The 27,657-nt window shown below is 34.9% G+C and overlaps 1 protein-coding gene across 25 annotated transcripts in view; it reads left to right on the top strand.

The window, feature by feature from the left end:
• The window catches only part of LOC111394810 (regulation of nuclear pre-mRNA domain-containing protein 1A-like), a 29,923-nt gene extending 6,040 nt beyond the window's left edge, over nucleotides 1-23,883 (top strand). The window contains exons 8-17 of one of the 25 annotated variants that reach the window (XR_002702717.1): nucleotides 813-1,227; nucleotides 2,175-2,240; nucleotides 7,786-7,865; nucleotides 8,399-8,561; nucleotides 12,620-13,164; nucleotides 13,979-14,023; nucleotides 14,118-14,169; nucleotides 17,115-17,188; nucleotides 21,853-23,339; nucleotides 23,505-23,883. Coding sequence is in view for 2 of the 25 variants with exons in the window: in XM_023020812.1 (XP_022876580.1) it covers nucleotides 813-1,565 (753 nt within the window). In the remaining 23 variants the exon portion in view is untranslated. The other 24 variants (XR_002702722.1, XR_002702730.1, XR_002702729.1 and 21 more) reach the window with 24 other exon arrangements.
• The last annotated feature ends 3,774 nt before the right edge of the window (nucleotides 23,884-27,657 follow it).

The raw sequence follows: 27,657 nt of genomic DNA, 5'->3' as shown, positions 1-27,657 counted from the left end.
CATTTGGCTCTTGGCTTCCCTCAGACCACCACAAATCGTGAAAGGGAACTCCAGAAACACTGATACGAGCACCATCAACATCAACAAACCCTAAATGGCATTGCTCCTATTCTTCCTTCATACCAAAGAATGCATTCCACAACCAAAGCCCTTCTCTGAACCCTTTTGCTTATCAATAAGTGCCCTGTCGTTGGGTGGTGCTGCCGCCACTATTTTATTGATATATTATACCATTATTATTATACTTTTTCTGGATATCTCGTTTGTAGGATGATTTAAACCAATCGGTTTAATTTCGGATGATATTTCATTATTGCTTATAGAGCTGACGATCTGGTGACGGTGGATGCTGGTGAACACCTTGTATGAGTCTCTGCTGGCTAAGGTTGGTGGAGCTGCCACCGTATAGGAGAATCTGCCGCTGATTAGGGGGTTTAGTTGGTTGGGGGATGGCATTAGTCAGCATCGGTTGGAAAGAATTGGAATGGATGGCAATTAACCTTTTAGCGCAAGTGTAATGACATTTTTGTCCCTAAAAAATGACACCTGACACATGCATGTATACTTGACATCCGTCAATGGGGGGGACCCCGCTGCTGCAGAAATGATAGATTAGTGGAATTAAATGCCAAAAATAGAAAAAAAAAGAAAAAAGATTGGGAACCTGTTAGCTAGTAAGTGAATAGGCTGGTTATGCTGCAATTTTTCCCTGCAGAATGGAGATAATAGATAAATGGACTTTGATCAGTTTTAACATTATGCTAATGTGTTTTTTTATTTTTATTTATTTATTATTATCAAATTAATTTCAGGTAGCACAGGCACAGGCGGACGAAGGTACAAAACTGCTGAAATATTTGGATGGAGATGCAAAATCATCAACTGTATCATCGGATTCCAATACAAAACCAGCAGCACAAATGATGAGAAAATCTGCTGCATCTATTGCTGCTGAGGTTGCAGATAGGCTTGCAGCTTCAAGCTCCTCTCGGTATATTATGACATCTGTCCTCTCCACATTTGCAGCCGAAGAAGCCAAAAATGCTGGGCTGATGAATTCTTCAACATCATCTGCTTCTTTCTCATCCAGGGTTAGTAGTCCAATACTGAAACCTGAAACCCATCTGCCTGTTACAGATCCAAATGTTTTCATGCCAGCACTACAACTCAATTATCCCCAAAATAACGCTTATCAGTCCCTGATGGTGACTCCGCCTACAATACAAGGTCAAATTTCAAATTCTAAGGTTCCGTATCATTCCATCTCTAATCTACCACAGCAATATTTGCTGCCATCAGGTGTAATAGTGGGTTCATATGATTATGGTAGTCTTCCTCCTTTGCCACCTGGACCATCACCGCCTGCACCTCCACCCTATATGGTGAACCCAATGGTGCCTTTGGTCCAGCAACCACTTGTAATGGGCCAACAGCCATCCACATTCTCTCAGCAGCAGCTGGGCCCATTACCTCAGCAACCACCTTCAGCTCCTAATTTTAGTCTTCTACCTCCCATGCAGGCTCCTGAGATGGTGTACAATGGCCCCCCTTATCAATCACAGTGAAAAATTTTAGATGACAGCCCCTATCGAAAGGGCAGACAATATACTGAAGAGTTCAAATTTTTGTTTGTGGAAACGGTTGTTTTAGATACATAGGTTTAGTGGTTAATCCTATCAAATAGAGATTGGTATGAATAGCATTTAATCTATCTACCGGGAAGAGCAGCGACCTCTATCGCAGTTGTCTGTTGTTTCTTTCTCAGTTATGATAGACCAGTATGATCTAAAATGATTAGCTTTTCTCTCTGAAGATCATTCTGGAGCCCTGCATTTCTTTGAAGGCTTTGAATGAATATGTGAACTGTTGAGGGAAGCATCTGCTTAATTTTATATTGTGTAGTTTTTGCTAGTGATTGTTATCAGTTTTTCCCTTTCAGAATGCTAACAAGTGATGCAGCCTTCCTCTTTCTGGTTGATAAAATTTTGTTAATTTGACTAAAATATATCGGCCTGAATAACAGGGGATTGCTTGAATTTGTTTTGGTTTTCTATGATTAATACTGTGCAATATGTTCTTATATTTTCAATGCAACTTGTTAAAGGTGTTAATGGTTCCATGTCTAGTCCTGGAAGATGAATGCTTCCGCTAATTAACTTCATTGTTTCTTGTAGAAATAGATCGCTGGCTTGAAGTTAATAACCACAGAAATAGCAAGAACAGAATTTGGCTTGACAAAGGTTCTGTATTTCTTAGATATTCTAATTTTTATGTTCTAGGATGAAATCAGTCTTAAAATCAATTTTATTGTGCTCCTAGCCTCAGACTTGTCAACAGAAGGGATTATGGAGATTACCTTTCCATAATTAGTGTATATATGTAATTATTGTTTAATATACGATGTAATTAGACATACTATAGATAGAGTCAAAACAATAGCTATAATTACTAGAATTGAATCTTGATTTATATTTAATTTTCTATACAATGAAAAAGATCCTCATGAGGAGAGCATTTAGCCAAATCTTGACATGGTATTAGAGCTCTCGAAGAAATTTTTTGATTTTTCGGTATTTGGAGTCATTGAGGATTAAATTTTGATCTAGTGACTAACTTTATTCAAGTCTTGGGGTTGGTGGTATCTGCTTGCCTCTTAGTTTGATGGCAATTAGTTCTGGGGCTGTTGACATTTTTGTTTAGTGAGGGTTGTCCAAAATCTTTATGGAGGAGGTGAACCAATTCGGCGATATCGGCTTCGTCTGGTTGCTCGATTTGGCTATTGACTTCTAGATTGTCGGCGTCTCTACCGTGGACTTCCAGAAATTCTGTTTGGAGGTCTGGAATTCTGGTGCTGTGAGCATGGACAAATCTGCATTCCATTTGGCGATCTGTGTTCTTGGGTGATGGCTGCGCTATTGGGATTTGTTTGGTGAGACAATATTAGAAGGAATATTATTATGTTTAGCTTCCAATTTTAATTCGTATTTTAAGAAATATAATTAGGTTTAATTTAGTTGTTTTTATTAGATATTTTCCTTCTTAAAATAGAATATTTCAAACTATATATAAAGGGCTCTTTTGCATTGTAATAAGACAACCTTTGATTATGAAATAAATTGAATTTCTCCCCATCTCCTTATCTCTTCCCCTCTTACTTTCTCATCTTCTCTCCCCTTCCCCTTCTCCTATAATTCTAGCGTCTCATCCTACGTCATTTGGTCTGTCAGGCATTTGGTATCGTGAATTTCTGTTTTGGGTAGTGAATTATTTCATTAGGCATTGGGTTGTTGCACATTTGATTTGGCCTGTTTTCTTTTAGTTGTTTTGTGGGCTTGCTTGTTGGGTTATTGACTATAAGACAACCTTTGATTATGAAATAAATTGAATTTCTCCCCATATAAAGGGCTCTTTTGCATTGTAATAAGACAACCTTTGATTATGAAATAAATTGAATTTCTCCCCCCATCTCCTTATCTCTTTCCCCCCTTCCTTTCTCATCTTCTCTCCCCTTCCCCTTCCCCTTCTCCTATAATTCTAGCGTCTCATCCTGCGTCATTTGGTCTGTCAGGCATTTGGTATCGTGAATTTCTGTTTTGGGTAGTGAATTATTTCATTAGGCATTGGGTTATTGCACATTTGATTTGGGCTGTTTTCTTTTAGTTGTGTTGTGGGCTTGCTTGTTGGGCTATTGACTGTCTTTCATCTGTGGCTGATTTTGGTGGACAGTCTTTTAAGGCTGAATTCTGTTGGGTCGTTCGTGAATTTGAAGGAGCACTTTGGGCCTTATTGGTTTATGGGCTCTCGTATTGCTGATTTTATTGAAGTATTTCTGTTGGGCCTATTTTCTTTGTCAACTTAGGCCTATTTTTATTTGTCAGAATGTCTACTGAAACCTATTTTGCTAAGTTTACAAGTAAGAATTCTGCAGTGTGGGCATTTTAATTTCATATGTTCCTTAAAGGCAAAGAACTTTGGGGTCACATTGATGGAACCTCTTTGGCTCCTACAGATAGTAATAAAGAGTGAAGTCAATGGAGGACAAAATATGCTTGCATTATTTCTTGGATTTTGGGATCGATTGAGCCTCACTATGTTGTCAAGTTTTGTAACTTAATAATGGAGTTAGGATGTTGAGCTCACATGGATTGATATTTAATTTCCACCAAGTACTATAATTGTTTTAGCCTCTATTTTATCTAGATGAATGAATGTTTAGATCAATGTTTCTAACTAAATCTAATATAATGATTGTGATGACGAATTCAACAATATTATGTAAATTTGAAGGAATACTTCAATATGAGAAAGCTTAGGATATGATTTCATCTCACTATCAACAATGTTTCTCAATTATATGGTTATCTCTAATTAATTTTTTTCAAGTTTATAAGCAAGAAACCTAATTTAATTCTTTTTTTTAAGATCATGGGTATCCGGGCTAGCTCATGTGCACCTCGACTAATCCCACGGAGCCCTGAAGTTTACAGTTACATTAGTAGTTTTGAGGAGACTTAAACTGGTGACCATTGGGTAGTAAACCCAAAACCTGACCACTTAGCTACCCCTCAGAGGTGAAACCTAATTTAATTTTCTGCATCTCTCGAGTGTCGAGTAAAAACTATTTCTATACTTCAATTCCAATATTTTTATTCGAAATTAAAATCTAGAAATTATTAAGTTTGTGGTTCTTAGGTGGAACAAGCTCTAAAGATTTTATACTTTCTCTTGGAACCTATAAAATTTAGGTTGTGTTATTCTTAGATAGCGCTTAATTTCTCTTTCTTGCTTGTCGAAATTGACTAGCATCAAATCATTTAATTATTGATCAAGTAATTATAAGCATTAAACCAATAACAATAATAAAGGGAATGAAAATTTTCATAGAAATAACTAAATAAAAGCAAAATATAATATCAAGTTTGGTTACATCAAACCTTAGATTAGAAGTTTAGAATATGACAGGAAACATGGAAACCATCAAATTTATGAAGAACATAGAGGAGAAAAGAGAAAAACTAGTATTGTAGAGATTCAATCTTCTTCTCTTTGTTGATATTAACTCCTTGCTTATTGCCTTCTTTGCTTTGTTGAATTCTCCTCTTAAAATTGGTCTTTACGGTTGTATTTATAGTTTCGCAAAGTTCCAAGAAGAGTTGGAGTCGAATTGGGTTCTTTTCAAATGCCAAAAATAAGAAAACTAGGTCTTGTCGATGACACCCCGAAGCAGCACAGCGGTTCCGCAATGATTATGTTACTGGCGCTGCAGCGCTAAACTTTCGTTTCTTCTTCTCCCGTGGATGGGGCGCCGGGCGCCCAACCCCTACTTTTCTCGAGCCTGGGCGCTAGGATGCTCGGGTTCTTTCCTTTTTTCTTGATGACACTGTGGCGCCAAAGGGTTGGCGCTGCGGCTCTGGCAAACTCCTTTGATTCATTGGCTTTCTTTCCTTCTATCACTTAATTTATTTCATCGCCTCGTCAACATCACACTTTTCTCCAACTTTTGTAGCATTCAGGCCACGACATCCAAACCATAAAACAACGATCAAAACACAAAATATCACAATTAAGTAGCATTAATTCATGAATGGAATACACACATCAATAATCTGCAATAATTATCACAACTAAGGAAATTTGAAATTATTTGAAGCGGGTCTAAAATCATGATTCAATTCTAGCAATAGTAGTTATTATTTGACTCTATCTATGGTATGTGTAATTACATTGTGTATTAAAACGTTATTATATGTATGCACTAATTATGGGAAGTTAATCTCCATAATCTCTTCCATTATATGACAAAACAAGAAGATGAGCTTATATTCTACTAACTTGGAATTGGCTCCATGAATCTTCATGATAAACAAATAAGCAATGGGAAAGGATTAATGTTCCACCCATTCGATATCGTTTTTGCTATATGTAGTCAAGTCATTTCGGAGTTAGTCAAATTGGATTCATTCAAGTTAGAATATATGCTCTAAGTCAATTTTTTTCTTTGTTTGTCATCATCACACTTTATTGTCCATTGTCATATATGAGTTTGAGTTTAGTTTGTGGACAATAGGTTCTTGGTGGATGAACCACCCAAATGGGGGAGTGCCCATAAATAAATGATATTAATGATTAAGTTTAAGGATGGTATGTATGATGAATTTGATTTGTATCTACAATTTTTTACTCTGTGTTTTGCTTTTGGCACCAATATTCATGGAAACTTGCAATTCTCATAGGCATTTTGCTTCAGGAAATGATAAAAGTAGCTTTATTTCTTATGTTGTAGGTTCATCTTTGAAATCAATCATTTCCAGTTTGGATTTTTTGTCGTGAGCGGTACTTGCTAATATTTCTTTTGGCATTGTACCTTTACTTTGTTTCATGATGTCTCGGCAGCACATTTTATGCCTATTCTCCTATGTCAAAAGTTGGATGTAAGTATGCTATACTTCCTAATTAGGAAATAGGTCTGTATTCTACAATATGTACAATTTTCCTATTGAAATGTATTTTCTTGTTTTTCTGGGATTCCAGGGGTGGATTGATACGTGTTGGTCCGTGCTACAACTGGTTGGCGCATTTTAGTTGTTCTAATTATGGAATGAATTTTTCTGGTTAGGATATGCAATCTCTCTTATCACCCTCATTTACATTCTTGGCATACCAGTTTCAGATACTTCATTTTTTTTTGTGCATGAACTTCTTGTAGGCTGCCGTGTTATGCTAATAGTACTAGTTATTTTTTCTGCTTCTTGGGGAGTTGAGGGGGAAAAATGTTTCAATTTCCTTCACGTGACAAGATCTGCACATATGAGATACAAGGAACTTGGTTAATTTCTTGCAGGACTTACATTCTAGGGACATATTGACATGTAGATGGATTAGCCCTTAATTATACATGGTATTCTTAGGATGCCGTTAGCTATACTCGATCGATGAGCTTGAGTTTGCTTATTTGAATGCTGACATTACTTACTCTTTACTTATTCTGTTAGTTTGTTAGTGAGTCATAGCAAAAATGAGTTTGCTGATAGTTTCGCAAAGGATATCCTCCTTTCAATTGAAGAGCTTGATTGGAGTGGCTTGTTATCCTTTTGAGATTTGGTCAGGTTTTGGCTCCTGCAGTTAATTAAACGGCTCCATGTTCATCTGACAAGCCTTTTGTTTTTTGGGAATGTTGTCTCGATGATATAAGTCATGTCTAGTATAAGGAGATATTTGCATGTCAAATCTTCTCTTTTCAACGGTAACAGCTTGGCATGTAGTATTAAGCTCTCATGGAGGCAGATTTCACACAACCTCTCTTGTTTTATGTTATTTTTTTCCCCCTCATTTTCTAATTTGTACTTTATAATGCAAGATTTTAAGGATTGATGGAAACATGAAAGGATCCTTCCAGGAAGTGTTACTATTCCGTTGGAATATGTCGCTTCTTTAGTTATTATATGTTCTACCTCTTTGACACATTAGATAGGTATATTGACTATGTATTAATTTCCAAAAGAACTTTTGTGTTTTGTGCAATTTATGAGTAATGATTTAAGTAACTCCATTCGTCTTCTAAACTAGGTACTTGTTTGGAAAGCATTGGTGGAAGGACACAGAAACTATAGTTTATCTACTTATTTATTTAATTTTTCAAGATTGACAACATATTTTTTTGTTCTTCTTCGTCCGTGCTAATAGCTAAATGGGATTCTTCTTGTCTTCTGTCTGTTCATATTTCCTCCTCCTGCTATAACTAAGTTTTGGTACCGTTCTTTTTGTTTCAATCTGTTTTTGTTTTAGGTTCTGTTTCTTGCGGGTTCAGACATTGTGGGTGGTTTAAATCGATACAACCTTCCTTTTCCTGGAGGATTTTAAGTCTGGTACTATTTAATGATAACAGTTATAGTGATATCGCAATTTTTTCTTGGTTGTTTCCATAAGTGGCGACAATTCAGTGACAGTGGGTGGCTAAGCTAAGTCCATTATTGCATTTATTTTGGTCAGAATTATATTTTTTGCAATTGCATTGGTTAAATTTTCGTTTTTGTGTTTGGAAGAAATCTTCATTAACACTATCGAGTGCTGTCTAAATTTTATGATTGAACTTGATGGGATGCATGCAATCCTTCTGTAGAAGGCGTCATGATATCTTCTTGTACTTTGTGGTCAGCATCCCTATGGTTATACAAATACTGGTCGAGGTTTTTGGAGTTCTCATTATTGTTACGGGAATTGTGCTTGTCATCATTATTGTATTCTTAAGATTTTACGTAAAATGCTTTTGGATTATTGTCTTCTACTTGATTCGACATATTGTGAAACCCCTCCATTGCGCCTTTAGTGTAGCCTCAATTTATCATTGTGGTAGTCACTCGACTTGTTGAGTGTAATAACTCATTTGAAACCTTTACAGATTCTATCTCTATGTTGGCTGCCTGCCTGCCTGCTTCGACATTGCTGAACAATGCGTCCCTGAGCTTGGGACTCGTGATTGATGGTCGATATAGCATCTTCCACGTAAGGTGACAAAAATTGCTGCTGTTGTCAGGGAAGGAGATAAATATAATCCAAATAAGGTATTAAATCAGTCCAAATAAGACTTGTCAGCTCAGTCCAAGTATGACTTTATACTATTCTTCGAATTATTTTTTCAAGATGAGTGGTTGATGGATTTTGGCTGCAACAGCCATTTATACGTCATTTCACATTCATGCAAGCACGTGACTTTCTTGAATTTAATGTTAATCTTTGAAAGTTAAAATGATTTTTTCAGTTGGGCAAATGAATTTTAACTTTTCAATAGTGGATTATTCCGCTCATGTTTGTTATTGTATCATACACTACTAACATAGTCTTCTGATTTGGAAAAGTATGTTTTTGTATGGGAACAAGTACATGAAAATTAATATTAGATAACATTAAAAATATAATTAGTACAATTACAAAATGGAAAACAAACGCCTCAAATATAATTTTACAATAAAAAAACGAAATAAATATTTATTATTACACATGTGATTTCCATGAAAAAGCACACGAGGCCTTAGCCGAATATGGTGTTTTGAATTAGTTATATTAAAATTCTTGAACAATTAAATAAAGACGTCATACTTCGCCTCAAATATCGTAGGAAATTATTGTGTATTCCAGATTTGCAAGATTTATTTTTTTGTGCTACTTTGTTTGCTTTTTCCTCTCTAAAATTCGAAACAAACTTTGTTTTTTGTTTGTCTAATGTGTTGGATTTTTTTTATCCAAATTAGGTTAGGATTTTTTTGGGGAAAATATTTTTCCTTTACTACACGCGTTTTTATTGGATAAATATTATTTCCTTTATTCCACATGTTTTTATTGAAAAAAAAATATTGTTTTCTTTATTCCACATTATTTTTTATTATGTCTTCATCTTTATGGTATTTTTAGGGTTTGGCATGCACCTTATAAATACTACTATTTTCACAAGTTTTGTATTATTGAAATATAGAATAAATATGTAGGCATAGTTATTGTATTTGTTTTCTCCATATTTGTCAATTGAATAAAATACTCAATTCCTCTTATTCTTTGTCTTTAATTCTCTTGTTTGTTTGCGATCATATATTTCAGATTGTGTCATATATATTACCTCTATCCATTTTATTTCCCAACAAGTGGTATCAGAGCTATTGATTGTAATTGAGGTTTTTGTTATTGACGGCAACCATGAAGTGTAAAATTTCGCACTTGGATCACAATATACTTGCGTAGATGGATTTGGATGATACATTGTTGGGATTTGACAAAATGCCCACAACTTGGACGATGGAGGGAAACAATAGAAGGATTGGAATGCACTCTCACAAATCCATCTTCATCTTTTTAATAATATTCTTTATGATGTTTTGAAGAAGAAAACAGCAGTTGCATTGTGGTCAAAGTTGGAGCAATTGCGTATGACTAAAAGTCTGCATCTAAAGCAGAGGCTATATGCTTATCGCATGGCAGAAGGCAGATTTTTTAAAGATCATTTGGCTGTATTCAAGGAGATCGCGCTGATTTGGAGACTTTAGAGGTAAAGTATGATGAAAAAGATTTGGCTTTAATCCTTTTGTGTTTATTGCCCGCTTCATTTACTTTGTTTAGAGACACGATCTTGCATAGTCGTGGCACTCACCATTGATGATGCGTAAGATGCCTTGTTTTCAAAAGAGAAGATGAAGCATTTGGTTAGATCTAAGGCGAACGATGGAGAAGGCCTTGTAGTTCTGATCAGATCGGAGAAGTGGTAAGTCGAGGTCAAATTTCAGTATTTAGGTTTGTTATTATTGCAAAAAAAAAATGACACATTAAGAGGAATTGCAACAAATTGCAGAACAAAAGTAATTTGACTGAAAATCATGGGAAGCAATCAAATACTTCAGATGAGACCAACATAGTTGGGAATTATTTGAGTTATGAAGATGTTTTGACGATTTTTGACATGAAATTCAAACCTGACGAGGGGTGAATTTTAGATACAGCTTGTGTGTTTCATGTGTTCCAATCGGGATTTGTTTGAAACGTATGAAATGGTGAATCAAGGTGTCATGGATAACAACGAATCTTGTCGGGTAGCTGGTATTAGTAGATTCAGATTGAAACTCGTGAATGGAACATGTAAAACAATTGATCACTTTTGACATATTCCAGACTTGTAGAAGAATCTCATTTTGTTGAGTACTCTTGATTCAAGAGGATACACATTCTCTGAAGGAGGTGGAGTCTTGAGGGTTTAAAAGGGTATTCGTGTTGTATTGAAGGGACGAAAAAGGTTCGAGTTATACATCTTGCAAGGTCGGACGTAATTTGTGAAGAAAAGTCGGCATATATTTAGAACTATGGTGGAGATTCAATTTGGTATTGTACCTTTGGAATTTTGTTTGGAGTCCATATCGAAGAATATTATTTAGTCAAGTTTAGAGAATATGAGTAATTTTACCATCACATGCGGTATCATCGTATTCAGTTGCTAGAGATAGACCCATTGGAGATAGGTATATGGATGTTGATTCGATTGCACATGCTTTTAGCATTTTTGATGGTGTTGAGACTCTCTAGGGGCCTTTTATGAAAGCATTGAGAATTGATTCTGCTGCACTGTGTACTTTAACACTTTTTGGTAATTTCTAATTCTTTGTGAATTTTGGAAAACCTTGTGTACGGGTTTATTTATCTGTATTGGATACCGCGGAAGAGGATGAGTATTTTTGTTTTAGAGAAAGTTTGGTTCTTGTTGAAGATTTCGGATTTTTCGTTGCTGTCGGATATATTTTTCAAGATGGAGAAATTTTTTAGTTTCGTTCGTTGCATCGGAATTTGTGTCAAGGTGGAGATTGTTGGATTTTTTGACCCAAATTAGGTTAGGATTTTTTTGGGGAAAATATTTTTTCCTTTATTACACGCGTTTTTATTGGAAAAATATTATTTCATTTATTCCACGCATTTATATTTGAAAAAATATTGTTTCCTTTATTTCTCATTATTTTTTTTATCATGTTTCCATCTTTGTGGTATTTTTAGGATTTGTCATGCACCCTATAAATACTAGACTGTTTTCACAAGTTTTGTATTATTGAAATATAGAATAATCGACTTGGTACTGTTATTATATTTTGTTTTCTCCATATTCTTCAATTGAATAAAAAATTCGATTTCTCTGTCAATTATTTTTTTGCCTTTAATCATCTTGTTTGTTTAATATCATCTATGTAGAACCCCAAATAATTTTAAACACCTTAGTGGCACTAAGACATGAATATTGGATGGCTAAAGTATATTTCAGATTTTTAGTCTCATTTGAGACCCATTTACGACATAGAAAACATTTGATTTTGAAAATGATATCTAAAGAAAAGTTGTAGCTCTTTGGTTAGTTTTCCAACGCACTTTGAATTACCTCAATCGGATATCGGGAGAGGAAGTTATGATAGAAATACTAAAGGCTGTACAGTATCAATCGAAGTACGCGGAATATAAAAAGTCAAATTCCTACACGATTTTCTAGCAACTTCTTAAACCTATAACTCCCACATAAATGGCACACGTATTAATGAGTATTAGGCCCTTCACTTGCCCTTAAGTTGTGAGATTTTCACCTATAAATAGGCCCCAATGCATATACATTTTTTACATCAAGACAAAAGCTTCTAAGCATAAAAAAGAGAGTTTTCAAGTCTAGAAAAAAGAGAAAGGAGAGGGAGGAAAATTAGATTTTCCTAGAAGTTTTGGTGCTATCAAGAAGTATTTTTCAAGCATCAATTCTTAACGGGGGTTTTTTTTTTTTGAAACATCAAAGGAGTGCATTTTTTAACAAGGTTCAAAGCATCAATCAAGGTAGGTAGAGTTGTAAAGTGTTAATTCGTGTTAAGTTATAAGTTTATAGCAAATGAAGATTTATGTTAATGTTTGTATGTTTAATGGTACCTCCGGGTACGGCATGTACTTCCGATCAAGACGTCGTGTTAAGTCATGACTCTACGTGTTTCGGATTCTACCGAAAATCCTACTATGAAAAGGTTTCTAAAGTTACAGCTTTGAAATGTATAGCTTGATCACGAATGCACCAATGATATCTATTGAGTTTTTTTAACTAACGGGTTTAACCCCTTCTCTACAGATTGATATGATTCTACCTTAGGCCTGGATGATGGAAAAGATGGAGAGTGGTACAACGAGCCCATGGAAAAACCCGGTGAACCAGTTATTTAGATTTATTTTTGTGAACGTTTTCAATGTTATTTTTTTAAAGTATTTGAATAACGCTGAACGCGAGAACAAGTTGTGTTTTCTTCAAATAAATTACGTTCCGTTATTTTTTTTATTCAGTATTTTATTTAAAGTATTCGAAAGGAGGTTGTTAAAATTAAGTTTTCGCTAAAACATATTCTCCTATGACTAAACCATCGGTTAGTTAAGTAAAGTAAGTAGCGTTCCGGTCTACAAGGGGTTGGGGCATTACAATATATTTCATATCGTGTCATATATATTACTTTCAGCTGTTTTATTTCCCAACATAATGTGCATTTGGCTTTGTGCATGAGCAATTTGGTTGCCTTCCTTTGTCTGCCATGTCTCACATATCACCTTCGATCGCTTCAATGGCTTCCTTAGACTTTTTGTTGAGCTCCAGCCAGGCGTCTCCCGAACACCCTCTAGCATCAGGTTTCACTATTTTTTGTACGTTTCCTTTTTATTTTGCTATTCTGAGGTTTGAGTTTTGGTTGAATCTGAAATGCATTGTATTTTTCTGGAATTCGGAGTCATATTTTTTATTGATTGATATAATTTTGTCAATAGTTATTTTATAGATTTGGTTTATAAGATATAATTTTGTGTTTATCTTGCACATTCTTGGATTCATCACCATCGATTTAATGCTGGAGAAATAAACATTACTTGGTTATAGCTCTTCACTTTGTAAGATGCATGTGAAATTTTTCATATTTTAAACTTGTTGACGAGGCACTGCAAGAATATTCAATAAAGGGTTTTCTGTAACTGCAAAGATCCCCCCCACTCCCCCCCCCCAATAATAATAATAATAATAATAATAATAATAATAATAAAATAACATAAAATCCCTGAAATTAGAAACACAAACAGAAAGGCCCAAAAATCAGGAATATGGAAAAAGAGGGAAGGAAAATCAATGCCTCCAAAATATGTATGTATACATCAGACATTCAGATTAAACGTAAGAATACACTTTCCTTTTCACCCAAAAGGAATAAAAAAAATGTAGGATAATAGAGTGGGAAGGATCTCTTTCCATTGGTACATCATTAACAAAAGACAATATAGTGGGTGCAATTGAAGCTGAAGTTTATAGTAATGTTTCTGGGCCAAATAATCACACATAATCAAAGTTCATTCATGGGATAAATATGAAAATAATTCTTTATTCAGATTTAGGATTTCTCATAAAATTTATTTGGAATTTTTAGATTTATATATAACTATATTACATTTATTCCAGGGATTGCAACGCATCTATACTGAGCATAAAATCAAATTATCGAAGGTATCATCCTCATAAGCTCCCGTTTCTACTCTATTTTTCTTGCTTAATGCTAGGGGAGAACAATTTAGTTATTATTATTTTTAATAAAATGTAGATTGATCTCATACTTCTCCCTATTTACTCAAAAACTCCTGGTGGACTTACAGGTTTTCCATTTAACCACTTAATTAACTTAGCATTTTGTTTCTCATCATATTACATAAACATGATTTTATGACTAAACTTTTGGTATAATAGATAAATGCTAGGCATTTATTATAAGCCAATAAAAGTTAAAGACTTAACTCTTGCTTGCAGGTCTTTTGTTGACTCTAACCACTAGGTCCTGAAGGGTCACGTGACCCACCAACTTTTAAGTTCTTTTTTTCTTGAATCACAAAATCAGATTTAGCATTAGGCATTTAGGGGCAGACAGAGACGCCACTGTTGACAAAGTTTTGTAATATCAGTTTGAAGAAACCTTGGAAAAACCTGCTGCACAAGTTAAAACCATCCAGCCGAAGAAGATATCATTGACTTGAACACAAAATTGTTCATTGTCTTCCAGGTGAATGTCCTAGATGGCTTCTATATTTTCTGCCATTCATAGAAGATTGTGAAGAAAATAAAGAAGAAGAATCCAATTTCATAAAGAATTGCTGCCCTAATGAAATTATCCAGAAGTTTACTGTTCTTAATCCATCGCCACATGAGAACCTTGTAGAAGTGCAGCCCACTGTCATTGTTATCTATAAATATAGTAGTTGTATGTATTGTGTGAGTATGGAAGAAAAAGTGTGAAATGGAAGACGCAGGGAAGCAAGGAGAAGTGTGTAAGAGAGAATGAGGGGGAAAATATAGGTGAGGTGTGAGTGTATTTTTGTGGTAGGCCAAGGTGCTTGCTTGAGTAAATTAATCGAAGTAGTCTTTTGGTGGTCTTATGTTATCCAATTAAATTGTGAATTATTTTTGATAATTAAATAACTTTATTTATGATTTAAACTCAACACGGCTTACGAATTAAGTCGGACCTATTCCTCATCTCCAACCCAGACAAATAGTGCCCCTCTAATTCAAAATATCTGCGTCCGCCACCGACTCTGATTGGCATAGGAGATGTAGGAGTTTCTCTTTTGATGTTTTGGTCAACTGTTGAATGTTGATGACGCAATTGGGAACCAAAGAGATCAAGATTTGGTGCCTGCGTTCCTAGAATTTGGCCTTGTGGAGCTGTGTGCTTCAACAAATGAGATCAGCAGCCATTTGATTATTTCGGAGTGGAGAGAAAGCTCCGAAGGTTTTCTATAGAGGGATGTTTCAAAATAACCAGCTTGTGGGAAGTGCTTTTGTGGAAACCGGATCCTATCAAATAAAGATAGAAACCAAATTGATTGTAGAATATTTACATTCCATAATTGGTGTGATGTAGAATAAGTATTGATTTCTTTCTTATTTTAGGAGAGTAGATTTTTTCCTTATTTGCCAACTCTTGTACACTATAAATTGTAAACCCTCTCATCGTATAATCAATGATGAAATAAACAGTACAATTCATATTTCATTATGGTATCAGAGCCAGGTTGGTTTTAACCCAGTCAATACATGGCCGAATCAGCTCCTCACGACAGGAGCTCCATGACTTCTGACTTAGATGTAGAAGCCACGTTTGCCATGAACACGGTGAATTGAAAACTCGGCCTTCCAACTCTCAATTGAGAAACTGAATGGGAAGAACTACAGAGAATGGGCACAGTCGATAAAGCTAATAATCGACGGAAAAGGGAAACTTGGATACTTAACCGGAGAAACCAAGGTGCCGGCCTCAACCAACGTGGCTCTCCTTTAGAAGTGGAAGTCGGAGAACTCATGGTGATTGCCTGGCTTGTCAATTCCATGAAGCCGAAAATCGGAAAAACATATTTATTTCTCCCAACTGCAAAAGAGGTTTGGGAAGCAATTAAAGAAATGTATTCCGACTCCGAGAATTTTTCCAGAATTTTTGAAATCCAGTCGAAGCTATGGCAAACAAAGCAAGGAAATCGAGATGTGACAGGTTATTCCCTGGAAATGACCGGATTATGGCAAGAACTACACGAGTACTGAGGAAGAATGGAAGTGTGCAGAAGATAGCGTGCGGTATATAAAGAAAATAGAAACTGAAAGGGTGTTAAAGTTTCTCGCTGGACTTCATCGCGATCTAGATGATGTTCGCTGTCGAATACTTGGCTGGCGTCCCCTTCCCTCGCTGCGGGAAGTGTTTTTGGAGGTGAGAAGAGAAGAAGACCGGCGGAAGGTCATGTTGAACGAGTACAGTGCGCCGGTGGTGGAAGTGTTAGGACTAACCTCCAACAAACTTGGGCCATTTGGATATGGGTTGAAAAATAGAGACGGTAATAGGCCTATTGTTGGGCCAACTAATGGCAATAATGGGCCGGCTGATTTGAACAGTGGAATGGGCTTGAATATTGGACCAAATAACTTAAATGATGGAACTTGGATGATGGGTTTATATTCTAAGGGAGGCACATCTGGCCAGGCCCAAAACAAGGAGGTCGGCCGTGGTGTGAGCATTGTCGAAAGCCAGGACATAAAGAGGATACTTGTTGGGATTTACACGGGAAATCAAGTGATTGGAAACCAAGACAAAATAATAAAAATCGTGGGTATCAAGAATCTGTTGATTACCAAACGGGAAAGACCGAGTCGAGCGGTGCATTCAATGCTGAACAAATGGAGCAACTATACAAAGTGTTTTCTAGCCTCCAATCATCAAGTTAAACGCACATTAGCCCAAAGAGGTAATTTTTTGAGCGCTTTACAGTCTAAATCTAAAATTCCTTGGATTATTGACTTGGGAGCTTCAGACCATATGACGGATTCCTACCATCTGTTCACTATATACTCCACCTGTGCTGGAAATCTGAAAGTTAAAATCGCAGATCGTTCACTGTCATCGGTGGCAGGGAAAGGGAGTATAAAAATTTCTGACTCTATAACTCTAGAATTTGTTCTTCACGTTTCAAAGCTGTCGTGTAATTTACTTTTCTTAAGCCAATTGACAAAAACCTCAAATTGTTCTGCTAAATTTTTTCCATCTTACTGTGTTTTTCAGGACCTATCATCGGGGAAGACGATTGACAGTGTTAAAAAAAAAGTGACGGACTCTACTACTTTGACAATGTTGATGTGGGTAAACAAAGTTAATTTACTATTTGTAATTCTACATCTGTTTTTAGCAATAGTGATATTTTGTTATGGTATTTTAGAATGGGTCATCTTAACTTTCAGTATCTAAAGCGTGTACTCCCATCAATTTTTATGAATAAAAATCCATTGATATTCAGTGCGAAATATGTGAGTTTGCAAAACATCAAAGTACATCATTCCCAACCTCCACATACAAACCATCCAAGCCATTTACTGTGATACATAGTGACTTATGGGGTCCTTCACGAATTCCGAATCGAACTCATGCAAAGTGGTTTGTGATGTTCATTGACGATCACACCCGAATTTGCTGGGTATAGCTACTAAAAGATAAATCAGATGTTTACTCTATATTCATCAACTTTTACTCCATGATCCAAACACAATTTAAAACAGATTCAAATTTTACGTATGGATAATGGCACCAAATACATCAATAGCACCCTGGGTAATTTTCTCCAATTACATGGAATAATTCATCAAAGCTCTTGCATTGATTCTCCCCAACAGAATGGGATCACCGAACGCAAAAATATACACATTCTAGAAGTTGCTCGAGCATTGATGTTCACTTCTAATATGCCAAAAATGTTCTGGGGGATGCAATTCTGACATCAACCTACTTAATGAACAGAATGCCGAGTCGTAACTTAAATTTCGAATCTCCCCTAAAAAAACTTCAAATACTGTTTCCTACCTCTCGCCTCAACTCCAACCTACCCTTATGGGTGTTTGGATGTACGGCCTTCGTTCGTATTCATTCTCATCGCTGAGGTAAAATGGATCCTCGAGCTGTTAAATGTGTTCTGATCGGTTATTCCTCTACTCAAAAGGGCTACAAATGCTATGATCCTTCCACAAAAAAAACATTTGCAAGTCTTGATGTCACCTTCTTTGAAACGACCCCGTATTTCAAAAAAACCTCTCTTCAGGAGGAGACATTGCATGAAGATCGGTTCCTAGACATTGACCTCATTTCTCCCGAACCTACATTTACCAACAACCCTATACCACCATCTAGTATGCCATTAACAGAGAACAACTTACAGCCAGGGGGAGATATAGAAAAATAAAGTAATGAAGACTTGTTGGTTTACTCGCGAAAGCCAAAATCAAAGTACAAAGAAACCATCACATCCGAAGCACCAGAAGAATCAGAACCGATGGTGGCTCCTCAAGAAGCTTAAGATATTCTTGACTTACCCATTGCTCTCAGAAAATCTACTCGGTTATGTACTCTTCATCCTATTTCAAAATTCATGTCATATAATGCTTTATCTACTAGATTTCATGCTTTTACATCTCATCTTGATAGCATAGAGATCCTGAAAGATATTGGAGAACCTTGGGAAGTTCTAAATGGAGGGAAGCAGTATTGGAGGAGATGAGGGCATTAGAGAAAAATGAGACTTGGGAGGTATTAGACCTACCGAAAGGAAAGAGACCAGTTGGGTGCAAATGGATCTTCAATTTGAAATACAAAGCTGATGGGACAATAGAATGGTACAAAGCTCGTTTAGTTGCAAAAGGATACACACAAACATATGGCATTAAATACACAGAAACGTTTGCATCGGTAGCAAAATTGAATACAATCCGGGTCCTGTCCTTGACATTAAAAATGCTTTCTTGAACGGAGAATTAGAAGAGGAAGTTTTCGTGACTTTACCGCCTGGGTTCAGTAGAGCTGATGAAGAAAATAAAGTGTGCAAACTCAAGAAGTCTCTATATGGACTAAAACAGTCACCAAGGACATGGTTTGACAGATTCGCAAAGGTGTTAAAAGGTCATGGATATCGACAAGGGCAATCAGATCATACTACGACAATGGAACCAAAACGATCTCAATTGTATATGTTGATGATATTGTTCTAACAAGAGACAATGTAGTTGAAACTGAAAGACTAAAGAAATGCCTTGCCACCAAATTCGAGGTGAAGGATCCGGGACAAATGCGATACTTCTTGGGAATGGAGGTGGCGAGATCAAAGGGTGGAATTAGTGTTTCACAACGAAAGTATGTCATTGATCTCCTAACAGAAACAAGGATGCTAGGTTGTAAATAGAGTGATACACCTATCGAAGCAAGAAAAAGACCTGAAGAGAATGGAAAGGAAGTGGAAAGAGATGGATACCAAAGACTGGTTGGAAAGTTAATATACTTATCACACACTAGACCTGATATTGCATTTGCAGTGAGCCGTGTAAGTCAACATATGCACTTACCAAAGGAAAGTCACCTGGAAGTAGTCTATAAGATACTAAGATACCTCAAGGGAACCCCAGGAAGGGGACTGTCTTTTAAGAAAAGTGAAAAAAGGGAGATTGAAATCTTTACAGATGCAGATTGGATAGGTTCAATAGAAGACACAAGATCAACTGCTAGCTATTGTACCTATGTGTGGGGAAATCTTGTAACTTGGAGGAGTAAGAAACAAAATGTAGTTGCCAGAAGTAGCGCTGAAGCTGAATTCAGGGCTGTAGCACAAGGAATATGTGAAGGGCTGTGGTTGAGAAAACTCCTAGAAGAATTGCATGTTAAAACAAAATTTCTCATCAAAATGTTTTGTGATAACAAGGCAGCAATCAATATCTCACTTAATTCAGTCCAACATGATCGTATTAAACATATAGAAGTTGACATACACTTTATAAAGGAGAAAGTTGAGGAAGGAACAATTTGCACGACTTATGTTCCAACACAAGAGCAAGTTGCAGATATCTTTACTAAGGGACTATCTCGTCCAACCTTCAACGATTTCATATGCAAGTTGGACATGATTAACATCTACGATCCAACTTGAGGGGGAGTGTGGAAACCGGATCCTATCAAATAAAGATAGGAACCAAATTGATTGTAGAATATTTACATTCCATAATTGGTGTGATGTAGAATAAGTATTGATTTCTTTCTTATTTTAGGAGAGTAGATTTTTTTCCTTATTTGCCAACTCTTGTACACTATAAATTGTAAACCCTCTTATTGTATAATCAATGATGAAATAAATAGTACAATCCCCAATTTAGATATTAGTTTGTGAATTCTATCGTACGTCCCCCGAGCCAAGTTCAGATCCTTCTTCTATTCTTTTCCTGGCGCAGCTGGGCATAGGAGAAAAGCTCAAGGAAAATGGAAAATCTAACTTGAGAAGCATTTTGGCTTCATGTTTCACAGTGATGCCAAGTTTTCTTTATTCCTCCTCAAGGTCTACTTCCTCAAAATAAGTCTGTAAGAGTTGACTGATTTCACTTAATGATTCTGCTTGATTTGATTTCGTGAAGTTTTGCATTCATCTGCGTAATGCTAATCACTCTAAAATGGGAAGTGGTCTATTGGTCTTTGATGTTCAACTATGTCAATCAAATTTTTTGTCAATGTATAGGAAAGTTGTAGCTATAAATTAAGCTTTTGGGTTTTGGGCTTCTGGAGGAAAAAAGAAAAGGAAAAAAAAATGATCTTTGATCATTTGAATGTGAAATTCTGGTGTTTCTTTGATAAAAGAAGGTATTAAGGTGTCAATGCGTAGGAAAATTGAAGCTATAAGTTAGGATGGCATAATTGTATGTGTCCACTACGAGCTTGTCAGTTGTAAATCCAATGATGATATTTTTTCCATTTATTTGTTTGTTTATGGACCGCTAAATTGTCATCCTCAGCCACATTTTTTATTATTGAACGGATTGCAATCTTTTATTGAAACCAGTATTCCATTACGTGGTGTAAAATTGTTCTGTTTCTCAATTTGTGAAGATCTTTCCTCTCAATGAGAAGATTGAGAATATAAATGATACTGGATAGTGGGCTGAAGAAGTGAGCTCTTCTGCTTTTAAAATCTCCTTGCACTTATTGCCTGGTCCATTGTTTCATGCACATACAGTTTTATCTTTAATTTAAAACCTTTGTGTTCAAAGTTTCATAATTGCTCTTTATGCTTAGCTTAGCAACATATTTGTGTATTATTTTGGAAATTGTTTCTGTTTGTCCTTTCTTAGATGTTTGTCCTTTTTTAATATGACCGCTTAATTCATTTTTACCTTATTCTAGAAGAGAAGAACCTCTGTCCAAATGACCCTTTAATTCATTTTTACCATTTCACGAAGGAGAGTGCTCAGAATCAAGTGGTAATTAGGAATTTTCGTCTAATTTATATGAAGTATATTCAAATTTGAAGTCTGTTTCCACCTTTTTATTTTATCTATAAAGGTTTTTAGGTTTCTTGAAGTAAGAATGTTTATTTCCTGGACCATGTTTTCTAATCCGTTACTTTTGTTTTGCTGATAATTATAGAACTAATGCACGTTTGAAAAGCCTGTTAAAATATACAATTAAGCCCCTGTTTGATAATCATTATATTCATTTTTAACTACACATTTACACGATAAAATATTTTGCATGTAAACTCAGCTTTTTCTTATTTTTAACCTCACATTCTTCTAAAAATAATTATTCAAAACATTATTTTCCCAAATAATGACCATCAAACAGGGTCTAAGAAGAATGCTGTTTGGATATGTTTGCTCTTGATGCAATGTTGAAAATGTAAAAAATTGGAATTCTGTGATACTGAATGTAGAATGAAAGGCGAAAAAAGGATTTTGTTAGGTTTTGGGTACTAACTTGGATGAAAAACTTCACCAAGCAGGTTTTGTTAGATCTCTCCGGTGATTTCTCCTCGATGTTACGTTCTTGGGCTGTCGACGATCTTTATTTTTTTGGGTGTTGGAGACATTTTTCTCGGAGCCTCCAGTCTTGAGGCTCTCAGTGAATTTTGTTTGGTTATTGACGAATTCTTGGGATCTTCAGTGAATTCCTTGGTGGGATCGGAAGGGATATCGGAGATATGGTGACAATAATTTTGGTAGGTGTCGTGAGTAATTGGTGTTTTGTTGGGCAGTTGGTTTGATTGGACTTATCCTCGAATTGGATGTTTTGTTGGGTTGTTGGTTTTGATTGGGTTTTTTTTCTTGAATTGGGCCTGTCAATTAATTGGCTATTTAATTATTTGATTGGGTTGTTAATTTATTTGTTCCGTTTGGCTGTGGGCTGTTATTTAATTGGATTGAAATTGGCTCAGTTTAGTTGGGCTGTTGGCTATAATTATTAGATTTTGAGCTATCATGTTTGGGAGAAAATTCAATTGTCTGCTTTAATGGGCAAAACTACACTTGAGAATTTTAGTTCAAGATGCTTGTTAAGGGTAAGGAATTGTGGGGTCATATGGATGGATCGTTTCAAGCTCCAATAGATTCCAGGGAGCTTAGTTCATGGGAGAGTAAGGATGCTCGAATTGTTTCTTGGCTATTGAGTTCCATTGAACCATATATGGTCAACAATTTTCGTTCGCCCACGACCGCTAAAGAGATGTGCGATTCCCTTAGACGGATTTTTGTAGTTGAATATTGGAAATTATTGACAAGGAGATCTATCAATTGAACAGTTTCATTTAGGTTTTCTTAATTTATGGAATGATTATTTTGGGTTGGTGTGGTCCAAGGTTCCTAAAGAAGCATTAGCAACTTTGCAAAAGATTCATTTTGAGAGCCAAAGGGATCAATCCTTGATGAAGCTACGACCTGAGTTTGAAAGTGCACGCGCTGGACTGATCAATCGCAACATTGTACCATCCTTGGATGTTTGCCTGGGAGAACTCCTATGTGAGGAACAACGCCTCGCTTCTCAACTTGGGATCAGTGAAGCCACCGTTGGTACTAAGATGGTCAATGTGGCCTATGTAGCTCAAGGGAAAGGAAAATCCAAATATTCGCTACAGTGTTACAGTTGCAAGGAATTTGGACACATTGCAAAATATTGTAAGAAGAAAATCTTTAATTATTGCAAAAAGGAGGGCCATATTATGAAGGACTATCGTGTGTGACCTCGGAATTGGTCTGCTCCCGCTTTCCATACTACTGTTCAACCCAATCGTGTGACTGCATCTTCAGATCAGTTGGGTGCCCAAGATCTTCAACTCTCACACCCGAACATGTTCAACAAATGATTATTTCACTCTCTCGGCCCTTGGTCTCCAAAGTAAAAAAATCTAGTCACCTCTCCTTGTTTAATAAACTCTATGGCTTCCAAACACGACTGGGAATTCGGGAGCTCTACATAATGTTTGTAAGTATGATGGTAAGCAATTATCCAGATAACCAATGGTAGTACTCTTCCTATTATTGCAGTTGAAAATTTGGGTTCTTTTACTGATATTTTTTTATTGCCTAATTTATCTGCCAATCTAATTTCTGTTGGCTAATTGGTGGATGATAATTGTGCTCTTTATTTTGATCATGACAGGTGTTGTGTGTAGGATCAAGCGTCGGGACAGGTGATAGCGAAGGGGCCTAAAATGGGACTTCTCTTTCCAAGAATAGGAGATTTCATTGTAATTTACCATAATTAGATAGCTATAATTCTTCTATATAAGGATACATGGAACCTCAATTGAGGCATTCGAAGGAAATCAAACTCAACACAATATGCGTAATAAGCTTCCTATTTTTACCAGTATTTACATCAGATTTAATGGTAAGAATACACTATATAAGAGATTATACTTCTGATCCTAATGGTTGTATGGTAGTGGTTTAATTACTATATAAAACTTTTAATCTTCTAGAGATAAGAAATCAAAGAGACTCTACATCCAATTATTTCCAGGATGCACTATGATAAATATTATGTTCCAATGTACTTTTTCCAAGTAGGATGAGTTCTTTGCTATGAAATCCTCAGTCCGATTTTATCTGGGGTTGGTGCTAACTCTTTCTTTGATCTTAATTGTCCCATTATGTTGGTTGGATATAAATATAGGAGGAAAACTTTGCTTGGAACTCATGTAATTTATTTAACCATTTGATATGTGATCTTAACTTAAATTATCTCATAAAAATATCTGCTTAAAGTTTAACACTGTATTATAATGCATTAAGCTAAAGCATGAAGTTACTTTCTCGATAGATGCCAAGCCAACGTTTTTAAGTCATGTAATTGGTTTTTTCACTTATTTGATACCCCGTCTACCATGATCATCTAATGATTATTTGCTCACACAAACTGGTGCCCATTCTTTTGGTTATTTAATGATAACAGCCTTTATTGGTTTGTGTTTTCACCATCTAAACTTTAGATGGGAGTCAAAATAACTTCTACATTGGGCATCAAGTGGTTTTCTATAAGAATTTTACTATTCTTGAAACTTTTAATCTTCTAGAGATAAGAAATTAAAGAGACTCTACATCCAATTATTTCCAGGATGCACTATGATAAATATTATGTTCCAATGTACTTTTTCCAAGTAGGATGAGTTCTTTGCTATGAAATCCTCAGTCCGATTTTATCTGGGGTTGGTGCTAACTCTTTCTTTGATCTTAATTGTCCCATTATGTTGGTTGGATATAAATATAGGAGGAAAACTTTGGTTGGAACTCATGTAATTTATTTAACCATTTGATAAGTGATCTTAACTTAAATTATCTCATAAAAATATCTGCTTAAAGTTTAACACTGTATTATAATGCATTAAGCCAAAGCATGAAGTTACTTTCTCGATAGATGCCAAGCCAACGCTTTTAAGCCACGTAATTGGTTTTTTCACTTATTTGATACCCCGTCTACCATGATCATCTAATGATTATTTGCTCACACAAACTGGTGCCTATTCTTTTGGTTATTTAATGATAACAGCCTTTATTGGTTTGTGTCTTCACCATCCAAACTTTAGATGGGAGTCAAAATAACTTCTACATTGGGCATCAAGTGGTTTTCTATAAGAATTTTACTATTCTTGGTAAAGAGAGAGACTATGAGATGAAGAATTTTTTGAACTACTAATGTGATTTAACTTCTTAAATCATTGGTAAGTTAAAAAAAGGAAAAGGGATTCTATAATAAATGAAGAAAAAAAGGGATCGATATCTACGTAAGTTTCAAAATCAAAATTGATGAATTGTTCACCCAATAGGTTGGGAGAGAAGTTTGCAACTGGATGAACAATCTCCTTTTTGCATAAATTGCTAGCACTTTCAGCGAGAGCCGGAGTCATTTGATTATCTTCTGGTAAATGGAAGAAGATAGAAGAATTTATTTTGAAACTACTGAGAATATAGCTCAAGTTGATAATGCAGATAATGTACCAAAGAAATACCTGTATTTATAGTAGAGCTGAACGGGTGACTTGAATGGCAAGATTACTTTCAGGTGATCATTTTTGAATACTAATGTAGAGGATGGACTAGAGTATGGATTGGCATCTGTATATTCTATCATTCTCTATTTTACTAATTTCATAGAAAGGAATTTTTAAAATGTTTATTTGGGGCTTGAAAAGATTCCCTAAAAATATTAAAACGAAAGTTTTATAAAAATAAATTAACATTAAGAAACATTTCGAATATTATTAAAACTGCATAATTAATTAAATTGATAAAATTATGGTTTGAATATACTATGAAAAAAAAAATAAAAAAAATTATCGACTCTTGACAATAGATTTGGGATGTAGTTATTAATTTTGGATGCATTGGACATTGGATTTGTTTGAAGTGGAATGAGATAATTGAGATCAATGTCTCGTTATTTTAAGAACACTTTGAACATTTATAAAACACAATCAATTTATTTTAAGAACACTTTGAACATTTATAAAATACAAACAATTTTACACTAAAAGATGGATAAAAGTAAAATAATTTTAAAAATCGCAAACCAAAAGTCTTACTCGAATACAATTTAATATTATGTTCGGCAGGTGTTTATATACATATAAAAATAAGTGGATGAAGTGGTTGGTAGTAATTTGAGTTTCACGAATTAGGTGAATAAAAAATTATTTAATTTTGACAAGAATTTATAATATGTCATAAAAGCATGAGGAGGAAAATTCTTTCACGGTGTATAAAAAGGAATTTAAAGATTCAAGACAAGAAATAATAAACAGCCAACCTTCTTTGAATGTAATTTCCTATCATATTTGAGCAGCCGCAAGAATTTTAGGCCTATCGTTATTCATCATCAAGCCACCATATTTGACTTCTTATCTTTTGTGTGGAGTTCATAACGACTATATTTTTCATTCTCATTTTTACAATAACGTGGCTCAAACGGGGGCTTAATATAGCAATGGCGTAAGTACGGAATGAAAACAGTTGTGGGGCTAAGGCCTACTGCTCTTTTTCGTCGATATAACGTTCGTAATAATAAATATTTATTTCGTCTATTTATTCTAAAATGTTATAAAATTATAAGATAAATATTGATGATTATGTAATCTTATCATTATGCATTGATAAGTCTTATCTAATTTGGAAAGTTTATTTCATTCCAATTGTAACTTTAATTTTGATCCATCTCTTGATTGTCCATAAAACACACTTGAGTTTTGAATCTTATACTCTTCTCTTTTCTCTCCAGTAACCTAGTTTACAACACTTCATCAACATGATTTTATCAAAATCAAAGTGAAATATTTAGAAGCTTGACGTACTCCATCAGCCACCAATCATATTCGGTAAATTGCCATCACGACCATGACATTCACATTATTTTTTCTTCACCTCAAATTCGACGCATCCACCCCCAAATTCTTGGGCAAAACCATATCCGAAATTTGTAGCATATCTACCGTACGTCCAATACTTGGCTTGTACTCCTTATCAAATTCAAATGAATTTGGGTGTTTCTTATGGTGATATATACAATTTTGGTCAATCTATGAAATCCTCATCATGCATTACTAAAGTCCAAACTAATTAAGGCTGCTTCTGTACACATCCTGTTTACATTTTAATTTTTTTTTATTTTTTTATCGTTTAATATCAATTTTATTTTTTTGATCAAGCATTCTGATATTAGATAAAATTAGTTTTGTGATATTGAAAATTAAGAGTAAATATGCACAGTTTTAACTAAAGCCTCCCTATTAAATATATTATAATAATTTTTTTATATTGGTTAATTTAAGTAATTATTAGGCCTTTTTATATTGGTTTCATGCATGTATTCTTTGCTTTATGAGTGATGAAAAAATATGTTTATAATGATTCTTGAATATGTTTATGTATGTAATTTGATTAAATATTTTTTATAAACTATAAATTCATAATTTATCACATTATTGCTTTTCAAGAAACACAGCTTTTCAAATATTAATATTCTACAAGAAAACATAATCTTTAAGAGTTAATATTTTAAAATAATAATTTGTTGGTGTTATTGAAGAGCACAACTTATTAATATTTTAAAATAATATTATTGCTATTGATAAATATTTTAGTTAAATTTTTCTTGCTTCCAAAGAGCATAATTAAATACGATCTAATATAAATTATATTTTTACTTTTGAAGAGTAAATCCTTATATAATTTATTATAATAACATTTGATTGATCTAAAGAGATGAATTATAATCTTCAATATTTCAGAAGAATATTGACATTTCTTTTGAAAGAGCA

The sequence above is a fragment of the Olea europaea genome, chromosome 5 (assembly GCF_002742605.1).
Source record: "Olea europaea var. sylvestris chromosome 5, O_europaea_v1, whole genome shotgun sequence".
In the NCBI taxonomy this organism is placed as follows: domain Eukaryota; kingdom Viridiplantae; phylum Streptophyta; class Magnoliopsida; order Lamiales; family Oleaceae; genus Olea; species Olea europaea.
Note: the sequence above shows the minus strand (reverse complement) of the source record. Positions and strands in the feature narration are given on the sequence as shown.